The 9949-nt window shown below is 35.7% G+C and overlaps 1 protein-coding gene and 1 long non-coding RNA gene across 4 annotated transcripts; one reads left to right on the top strand and one right to left on the bottom strand.

The window, feature by feature from the left end:
• Positions 1-323: 323 nt before the first annotated feature.
• Positions 324-1570, bottom strand: LOC113337130. The gene is made up of 2 exons (XM_026582809.1): positions 1253-1570; positions 324-1144 (listed from the first exon to the last, which is right to left on the bottom strand). Exon 2 carries the CDS (start codon positions 1123-1125, stop codon positions 586-588), a length of 540 nt encoding a protein of 179 aa, XP_026438594.1. The 5' UTR covers positions 1126-1144; positions 1253-1570; the 3' UTR covers positions 324-585.
• Positions 1571-6261: 4691 nt separating this feature from the next.
• LOC113337280 lies at positions 6262-9360 on the top strand. 3 transcript variants are annotated; one of them, XR_003354160.1, is made up of 6 exons: positions 6262-6542; positions 6667-6819; positions 6969-7088; positions 7404-8268; positions 8545-8707; positions 8947-9360. It is a non-coding gene; the product is annotated as an uncharacterized LOC113337280 (long non-coding RNA). The 3 variants fall into 3 exon arrangements; XR_003354161.1 differs by having other exon boundaries at positions 6969-7518; positions 8201-8268; XR_003354159.1 differs by having other exon boundaries at positions 6969-8268.
• Positions 9361-9949: the final 589 nt, after the last annotated feature.

Raw genomic sequence — 9949 nt, 5'->3', positions numbered from 1 at the left:
AAGCATAAGAAGATCTCAAAAGTGTCCATTTTTCTGTCTTACCTTTTAAACAAACCATGCACACACACACACACACATCAATTATTGCTTTGCTAATTTCCAAAACTAAGACAAGCAAAACTGTATACCCCATGAGACATTCCTTTCCATGGCTCAAGTTAGAGAAAAAAGTAGATCAAATCAAAGAAACAAAGACAAGGAGAAAAAAGATGGAATTAGATTTGACGTTGGGGTTGGCAGGTCGATCGGTCACCAGTGGATATGTCTAGGATGCTCCGGGGGATTTAGCTGGAAAAAAGAACAAAAAATTGGAATTCCAAGGATAAAAATGTATATGTAGTCCACAAAGGAACAAAAATATTTCATTCAACCTTGTCTCATCCAAATCATATAAAATTTTACATTTAACTAAGCTTAAAATTTAAAAGACCTTGCTGATTAAACCCGACTGTCTATACTCTGAACGCTGAAACCTAAACCATGTCGTAATCACTTGGCAGATACACCTTAAAGATAGTTGCTCCTCTTTGCTGCATACCTCTTGGTACAACCACCAAGTGCTTGACCAACTGGTTGTTCTTCGATTCAACGAGCAAGAGTAGAGAAACAACTACCAGATCGTTTAAGATGAACAACATTATGATCAGAATTCTTCTTAGTTCTAATCAAATCAGAACCACCACTACTACTGGAACTTGATCGAACTAGAACACTTGGAGGTGAATCAAGACTTCTTCTCAGTAAATGTTTCATTGCTGAAACTAAATGTTTAGTTGGATTTGGTGGTGGTGATGATGATAAACACCTAAATTTCTTACAAAAATTCATGTGTAGGTTCAGTGCTTCTTCAATTGTGATCTTCTTATCTCCTTCTTCTGATGATGATGTTCTTGATCTAGAGATTTCATCTTTAACAGCTTCGGCACACAATCCACAAATCCATTTCCCTTGATATCTTTCTTTCACTTTGGATATGTATGTTAATGTACATTCTTCCGTTAATCCACAACAATCACATTTCACTAGTTCAAGGGCTTCATTCGGAAGACCCGCCACCCTTTGTGGTGGTGGTGATTTCATGGTGGCGGATTCATTAGTTGATAACTCTGTTCCAGTAATTCCCATTATGATCACTCAAAAAATCCTGCAAAAATATACAAAACTAAATCAAATCATAAATAGAAAACCCTTTTTGTTAAAATCGAAAACTCAAAACAATTCTTCATCAAATCAAACAAAAAAGATAAATTACTTGTTGAGATTTGGGTTTTGTTCTGCTCTTCAATCTCTCTCTGTGAATTTGAGTTTTGTTGATGATGATTTAGTTTGATTGAATCCAAATTGAATAATAATTCTTATAATGATTGAATGAATGAATCTATCGTTCTTTCTCCCACTCTCCTTCAACTTTCTCACTTTCAAGAAACAAATAAAACTCTCCTCCACTTAAAGACATTTGCAGAGCTTAAACCACTCAGTTTTTTCCTCTGTTTTCACTCTGTTCTCAGAACCAAAAGATATATTTCATTAAGGACCCAGATCTCTCTGATTTTGTTGTCTAGAAATTTCTTCACTCTGTTATGTAATTACAACATAATGGAGATGTCTCTGTTTTTATACAAGGAAAGGACTTCAATGATTGACTCTCTGGTTGGATCCATGTCAGCATTTCTATTTTTTATTGCCTAATAAACAGCTGAGCTGTCCGAGTATCTGTCATCTTTTTACAGATAATATTCCATTTTGCTACCTCTATTTGGCAATTTTATTTTAAGGCTAAGTCTTATGGGAGAGATTGGATGGAGAGATCCGCCAAAATGTGTTGCAAAATGTGAAAAAACCGTTGGGAAAGAGTTAACACTCAATCTGGCTACTTCTCTCTCTTATCATTTGGTCGCAGTTTCACTAGCAGCGAGATAGAAACGCCGAATGGTTCGGCGCTCAAAAAGTGTCCAAAACGCTGAATGGTTCGGCGTTAAGAAAATCTAATGGCTGAGATTTAAAGCGCCGAACCGTTCAGCGCTAAAAAATTAACCAAAATGCCGAACCGTTCGGCGCTAAGAAAAAGTGCCCAAAAAGGCCGAATGGTTCGGCGCTCCCTAATGACGTGTATGGCCAATCTCGTAACTAGATATCTAACCCATAGGACTTAGGAGGTCGCCTAAACTGACGTGGATGGCCAATCTAGCAGTTTCCAAACTCTCCCATAAGACTAAGCGTAAGGCCTTGATTTTCGCAGTTGCGATTTTCTGGGTATCCAATGAATATTCGGAGTTGGGATCTCCTTGGTATTAAGTGAATATTCGTAGTTGAGACTGATTCTGCGCCGAATTTTGTTTGTTTTCGTAGATTCTTATAAATAAATGCAAATTTTACTGCAGATGAAAACTGAGCTAAAAGGTGTAGGGTACGTGTATTCGAATTTGCGATCTTCTTGGTATTAAATGAATATTTGTAGTTGAAACTGATTCTGCAGCGAATTTTGTTTGTTTTTGTAGATTCATGTAAATGAACATAAATTTTAATGCAAGTGACAATTGAACTAAAAGCTGTAGTATACGTGGTCAGTGATCTAATTTATATGTTTGGGTAAGGTTTGTATATTCAAGCAGGATTTCCGTAAACACAGAATATCCATACCGCCTTACAACTTGTTTGTTTGTAGCTGACTCAGCGTCTGGATCTGAGTCAATTTCTGACTCGGGCCGAGTCAGCAGTCAGACCATTTGTTTTGCATTTTGAGTCACATCTGACTCGACCTCTGACTCAGACATAACCCCTGACTCGGACCCATTTGAGTCAGGTAATAAAATACCCCTGACTGACGGGACCAAACTACTAATTCATATTTTTTGAGTCTGATGAGTCAGATCTGACTCAAAACAAACATATCGAGTCAGATCCAGATGAGTCAGGTGATTTCACTCAGATCCAGATGACTCAGATCCAGACGACTCAGATGAGTCAGGAGTAAACAAACATTATGTAAATCTTGAAGTGGATACCATGAATTCTGAGAACCACTTCTTTCAAAAGCCATTTTCCTAAAATGACTTTAGCCTTATCCATTTTCCAAACACCATATACAAAATCCCACTATTCCTCATCTACGTGGCCAGTGTAACATTCTCCCTCTAGATATCGTACTCATTTGATCAGCTGGCAAAATATTATGCCAGCTGTATAATCATGTGAACATTTTCCTACTAAACGATTTCCTTAAATAAAATATGACCAATCTATTTCTCTTGGGTGTCATTTTATAACCATACATATGATGACACGTGTCAGTTCGGTCACCGGTCAGACATTGTTGCATGGTTGAAGATGACATAATCATGCCCTGAGGGTGCATGCGCTGCAGGAACATCCTGCTGAACTCAGGTGTCACAGAAACACAGTTGTTTCTAGCGTGACCTGTTTTTGATCATTTATTTCCAATTTAAACTAATATTTACATATTTCATGGAGTTGTCAATGCTTATGGAACCTGATAATCCTCACTAGTAGCCGTGAGTATTTAGTCAGGTGTTTATAAAAAAAAAAATGTTTAGTCAGATAGATTAATTATTCAAAATTGTATGTGCAAGTAAGTAGGATTGTGAGATGCTAAATGAGTTGGTTTACTTGTGAAATGATAGTCAATGTTACGTAGACACACTCAACTAGCGTGCCAAGATAATAGAACTTGTATGTTGATTGCTTCAACCATTTGTGGCCAAATGAGATAGTATGTGGACCAAAAAAGCTCATCCTAAAATGCATACGTCTTCCTAGGAAGTATGCAGCCATGCATTAATTTTTGCAGATAAACAATGACATACAAGCTAGATTGGATAAGTATCCATAAGTGTCAACTGTTTCAAACTTGGCCACTTACATTGTGAATGACAGATTAGACTTTCAATCAATGTTGATCCAGTGCCCTGATTAGTTCTGAAACGAAAACCAGTACCCTGATCAATTCTGAAACGCCACAATTCTTTTTTGAAGATGCTAGATATTAGTTTCAGATTTCTATACCAAACTTTTACAACGACTATGTCTTGTAAAAGTACCGGTCCATGATATCAAGAACTTGAATCACGGAACGCTCAAGAAACTTCACCATTCCAAATCTAGGGTTTACACTACAAAACAGGTGGCTTTTAGGGACGGCCATTTTTTCAAAACCGTCCCTAAAGATGGTTATTTGGGACGTTCATGGTCTGACCGTCCCTATAGGTCACGAAATAATTAATTTAAGGCTATTTTTAGGCCGTCCCTAAAAGAAAGTATGACAAAAAAGTATTAGTGACGGTAGAATAGAGGACAGACACAAAACCTCACAAATGCTTCTTGGGACGGTTTTAGGGTTTTTTGGGACGCTTTTTGGCCGTCCCAAGAGGCCTTCTATTTTGTAGTGTTAGATGCATGCATAAAAATCGGATGTATGTGTAGCATTGCCAAGAAAATTCAAATGCAGAGATTTGAGCCATTAACGCTAAATATGAGAACCGGAGTCCCATATCTATTGGACGCAATACAAGAGGATTAGAGTTTTTATGAAAAACTCATAGTCACATCAGAGAGTGTATGGTCCATTTTATGTACAGGGATATTATGACCACACCCACAACATACCACATGCTCCATTTCCGTGAAACTCGCTAAACATGCAATCATGATAATAATATGTTTCACGGCTCTTTGTTTAATCTTCTTCAAACAACTTCTTTAATGATGATTGACTACAAAAGTTGATGCAATTTAGTGGGTTAATCAAACGTTGATTCTGATGTTTAAGCTAATCAATAAGTGATCGATACAGACGTGTCACGTATCAGTTTAGGGTGGTAGATTCATAAATATTGATATCCACGATTTAAGGTTAAAGTGTTGGAATATTGCAACAATAAAAGAAATGTAAGATGTATCAAACAATAAATATAAAGAACCGTATCAAACAACTCTACCACGAACAAATTGATGAGAACAGAATCACAGGTTCAACAAGCTGTTCTTAACACATTAGTTTGCGGGTATACTCTGAAGTAATGCTAAACCACAATGTGCGAAGATGTGTCCAGGATAAGACTGCCCGATATAACTTGAGTTAGCACAACGCAAGTTACCCATTCTTGAACACATCAACAGGGATGGAAGTAAAACGTCGCACAAAATATAAGAAGAAGAAGAAAAGTAGACCTAGAGATAGTCGTTGCTTGTGTGTTTTGAAAACAGAATTTCGAGTCATATTTATAGGATGAGATACTTGCAAATCAAGTTAGGTTTTTGTTTTCTTCAAAAACAAGTAAAACTCGTAAAAGGAATTTCCCACAAATAAAACTCTTAAGGAAATATTTTTGGAATTAATTTCCTAAAGAAAAATTCACCAAAAAAAAACGAGTAGAAGAAGAACTTGGTGCATGGTATACGCGCATGGGCATGGGTCGAAACATGTATTGTTCGCAACAAGGATGGAAGTAAAACTCCGCACAAAATATAAGAAGAAGAAGAAAAGTAGACCTAGAGATAGCCGTTGCTTGTGTATTTTGAAAACAAAATTTCGAGTCATATTTATAGGATGAGATATACTTGCAAATCAAGTTAGGTTTTTGTTTTCTTCAAAAACAAGTAAAACTCGTAAAAGGAATTTCCCACAAATAAAACTCTTAAGAAAAATTTTTTGGAATTAATTTCCTAAAGAAAAATTCACCAAAAACAAAAACGAGTAGAAGAAGAACTTAGTGCAGGTATACGCGCATGGGCATGGGCCGAAACATGTATTCTTCGCAACAGGGATGGAAGTAAAACGCCGCACAAAATATAAGAAGAAGAAGAAAAGTAGACCTAGAGATAGCCGTTGCTTGTGTGTTTTGAAAACAGAATTTCGAGTCATATTTATAGGATGAGATACTTGCAAATCAAGTTAGGTTTTTGTTTTTTCTTCAAAAACAAGTAAAACTCGTAAAAGGAATTCCCCACAAATAAAACTCTTAAGAAAAAAAAATTTTGGAATTAATTTCCAAAAGAAAAATTCATCAAAAATAAAAACGAGTAAAAGAAGAACTTAGTGCATGGTATACGCGCATGGACATGTGTCGAAACATGTATTCTTCGCAACCCCCACTAGTAGAAATATGGCTTTTTGTCACGGTTGGACTCGACTCAGTGATATATGTTAACGGGACTAAATCATGTAATGGTCCCGGTATTGCAAAGGCTAAAGTAACTGTCGTGCGAATTGCTTCACCACACCACCCACCTCTTTCAATTTCTTCACACTATCATCTTCTCAACTTCTCCATTTTATTTACCATCCATAAAACCGACAAAGAGTAAATCCCTAATAAATCCCTCATCTATCTGATACTCAGACTTTCATTTTGTTGAAAAAGGTGGTTTTGTATTTGGGATCGACTAATTTTGAAAAGGATTTGTCATAAAAAATTATAATTAGGGTTTGTTAAGTCCCACAAGTAGTGTATCGTTTAAATGTTGATTGAGCTCCCTGCTGGAATCAGATCGTTGATTATCGAAGCTATCATAATGCAACGATTGTAAGTAAAATTATCTGTTATGGGTTCTCAATTTTTCTCTTTTCTTTTGCTTGTTATCGTCTGAATTTTTATTTTTAACAGTTTACCGTCTCTAATTTTATCTTTATTTTGATTTCTCTTGTAGGTTAAATTCATTGCATAGGGCTAGATGATATTATGTGATTTGAGTTCTCATATTCGTTGTTGATATCTAATAGTTGTCCTACTAAGAAAGTTCATTCGAATTCAATTTGTGAATTATGTGGATACGGGACTCTTAAATTGGAAGAAATAGAAGGTTTGTTTAATTGATCATCTAATTATCATTTTCTAGAAGGTGTGGATTATGATAATTGGGTAGAGTTGGTTCTCTGTTTGATAGGAAGTTTCCGTGTTTTGTGATTTCGATGTATAACTTGAAATTATCTAGTTACCTTTGGATTTCAGTTCACAACAAAGGAAAGTTAATCGTTTATGTGAATTAAGTTTTATCGGAATCCAGTACTTTCCTTCTTCTTTGCCAAGTTTAATCTTGTTGCTGTGCAACCAGTCTTGATGTATTTTAAGGTAAACCCGAACCAGATACCGGTGTTATACTTTATCTGCATAATTGAAAGGGCTAGTAATAAATATATTTTTGATCTGCTGATAATGCTTAGGCATAGTGCTGAAGTATGTCATGCGTCTTCCATATGTAAAGATGGTGCTTTAAGAGTTTAAGAATCATGTAGCTGTGTATTAGTTTTGAGATTAGTATGCAAAATTGTTGTTTATGGAAAGTTTCAAAAATGGTTTTTGATAACTTTAGTTTTTGTATACTCATTGGATACCCAAATGGTTTGTCGGTGGGTGTTACCTAAGTTGAGTGTTTGTTAATTACAGGTATATGATTTTCTTTTTGGGTCGCTAGTGGTTCGTGCCTTATGGCTGGAACCGGAAATACACAACTTATAAAAAAATTGGTCATCATATTGAATTTACCGTCGCTAGAGTTCAGGTACTAATTGTACCTTTTTTCTTTTCTTTGACCAATAGAAGTTAACTAGTAAAACCGTTCTTGTAATAATTTACTCTATCAGCTGCACTGCGTATAAAAAGTAGTACTAGTTTATGGTTTTGATTGTATTATGTACTTGTTTAACTGGTGAATTTTTATTTTCACAACGAGCAAGCACCTTCAATCATTTTCATGAATGACGTTGGAAATATTGGATCTGCTTGTGTTAATGGTTATAATAAAGTGCAGAAAACCAAGGTAGCTGGGATTTTTTTTTCATACTAAATTGTATTGGAGATTGGCTTTTCTAATTTTTGAAGTTTTGCCACACATTTTTCGGTAGCCTAGTATAAAAATGTACGTCTTCATAGGGGCATAACTCTTTACATACTAATTTTTCAGAGTTTCTTCTCATTAGTGAACAAGTTGAAGGGATGAAACCCCAGTAATTGCTCTCCCCGTCAATTTGATTCAGCCAGGCACATATTTACTTTTTATAAATCATTTAAGTTATAGATGCCAATGTATTTAATTTGATCTGTTATTTATTATGTTGTAAGGAGCATCAAAGGCTTATTTATTGGCAGTCCTTTTAAATTTCTTTTAACAACTTTGTTTGCTTGCTTTTAACATTTTTATACAGACTTCGATTGTGGTTTAGTAATATTTTTCTTTTTTACAGTTTTGAGGAGCCGTGGAGAAATACAAACTTCAAAACTTCACTTTAATCATGCCTCCTTTCAAGCTTGTGTGTGTCACTTACTTTGTCTTTGCATTTCGTCAACTAATTCTACTTTGTTCGACTTATGATGTAATGTTAATCATTTTCTATGATTAAAGTTTAGTTTTGTGATGTTTGCATCCCATTTCACAATGTAATTGAAGCTTCTAATATGTTATGGGTCAGATGAAATATATATCATGGCCTTCGTACTCAATAAGAAAATGCTAAGTCAGATTTTGCGTTTTTCAACTCGTTTTTATACTTATGATGTTTCTTTTGGTTTGGGTGCTGGTGGATTTTAGTGAATTGTGCCTGGGAAGCTGGTGAATGGTGATTTGTGATGACTGATATATGAATAAGCATCACGCGCGCACCGAGTATTGCACAATCTCGGTGTAATAGCATGCAATTGAGGATCGACGCAGTCATCCAAGACTCAGACATGCTTGCTATTTCCTTACACTGGTAAGTTCCTATATGATCTCTTATACGTGGAAACCATCCTAGACAGTCATGTGAGTTATAGGTTCCTTGTTCTTTGGCTTGTTGATGTATCTAATCTAACTGTTGCTATGTCTTTCACTTGTGAGGTCAGAGTAGTTCTAATGCTTGATTTTTGGATCATACAAAAAACTATATCAATTAGTATTTACCAGTGCCAGACATCTTAATGTTGTTTAATATAAAAATATATGGTTTTGCAGGGCATAACTCTCACCATAGGAATTTGGCAAAAAAAATTCCCTTTAGTGCACGAGGGAAGACAGAAGATTTCTACCAGTGACTTAGCGTTCTCCTGTGTGAAAGAGAATATTCGTTGCTCAATGAACGACAACACACTTCAGCAGAATATAGGATCTTATATTATGAAATGAATTTTTCTATTCTATATATTCTTTTGCAGCAGATTGACATCCTAGCGAAAGAATTTGGATGAAGTGTGAACAAGCATCTTTAGTAAAATGACCTGGAATAGGCAGGAAATTGGAGTGCAGTTGTCCTTTCGGAAATTTGTTGGAGGTTGCCCTTCCAACTCTTTTATGCGAATGCGCTTATATATTTTGATATGTAAAACTCTATCAGATTCCGTATATCAAGATATTTATGAACGATGTTGATTTTCGGTTACATTATTTGACTTAATGCAATGCTGAAAGCTTTCATTTATATTATTTTTACTTCTCACGCATACTTCATACTTTGAAAGTGCATAACTGTGCTAATCATGTAAGTAGTACCGTGTAAATGAGCAATGGTATTTTTTTTTTGATAAACAATGAGCAACGGTATTGACATAGTTGATGTAAGGGACCCACGTTACAATCCAAATTGGTCCTGGTAAACTATGGAAATCCATGTCCAATGAACAAATTTAGTGACGGTGTACTACAGAATTTCGAGACAAATGTGCAAATTTGTCTCGGCGGACAATGAAAATCCGTCACTAATAAGGTTGAGGTCACGGTGAATATAAAAATTATCCAAGGAGATCACCGTGACCAAATGTTATAGCTTTTAGCCTAGCAGGCTTTGGTCATGGTTTTCAAAAAATAAAACACCATGACCATAAATCTTTGGACACGGTAAATTACCGTGGGAAAAGCCCCCCACACACACACATTGTGTTACAACATATCCATGAGCACATGGTTATATAGCGGAGCACCTCTTTAGTTTTCCACAATGTGGGACTAAAGGTTCCATTTC

This window comes from Papaver somniferum, unplaced genomic scaffold (assembly GCF_003573695.1).
Source record: "Papaver somniferum cultivar HN1 unplaced genomic scaffold, ASM357369v1 unplaced-scaffold_158, whole genome shotgun sequence".
Lineage (NCBI taxonomy): Eukaryota > Viridiplantae > Streptophyta > Magnoliopsida > Ranunculales > Papaveraceae > Papaver > Papaver somniferum.
Note: the sequence above shows the minus strand (reverse complement) of the source record. Positions and strands in the feature narration are given on the sequence as shown.

What these genes read in the sequence shown, in the direction of transcription:
- LOC113337130 (XM_026582809.1), bottom strand. Translation starts at nt 1,125, where the DNA reads ATGGGAATTACTGGAACAGAGTTATCAACTAATGAATCCGCCACCATG.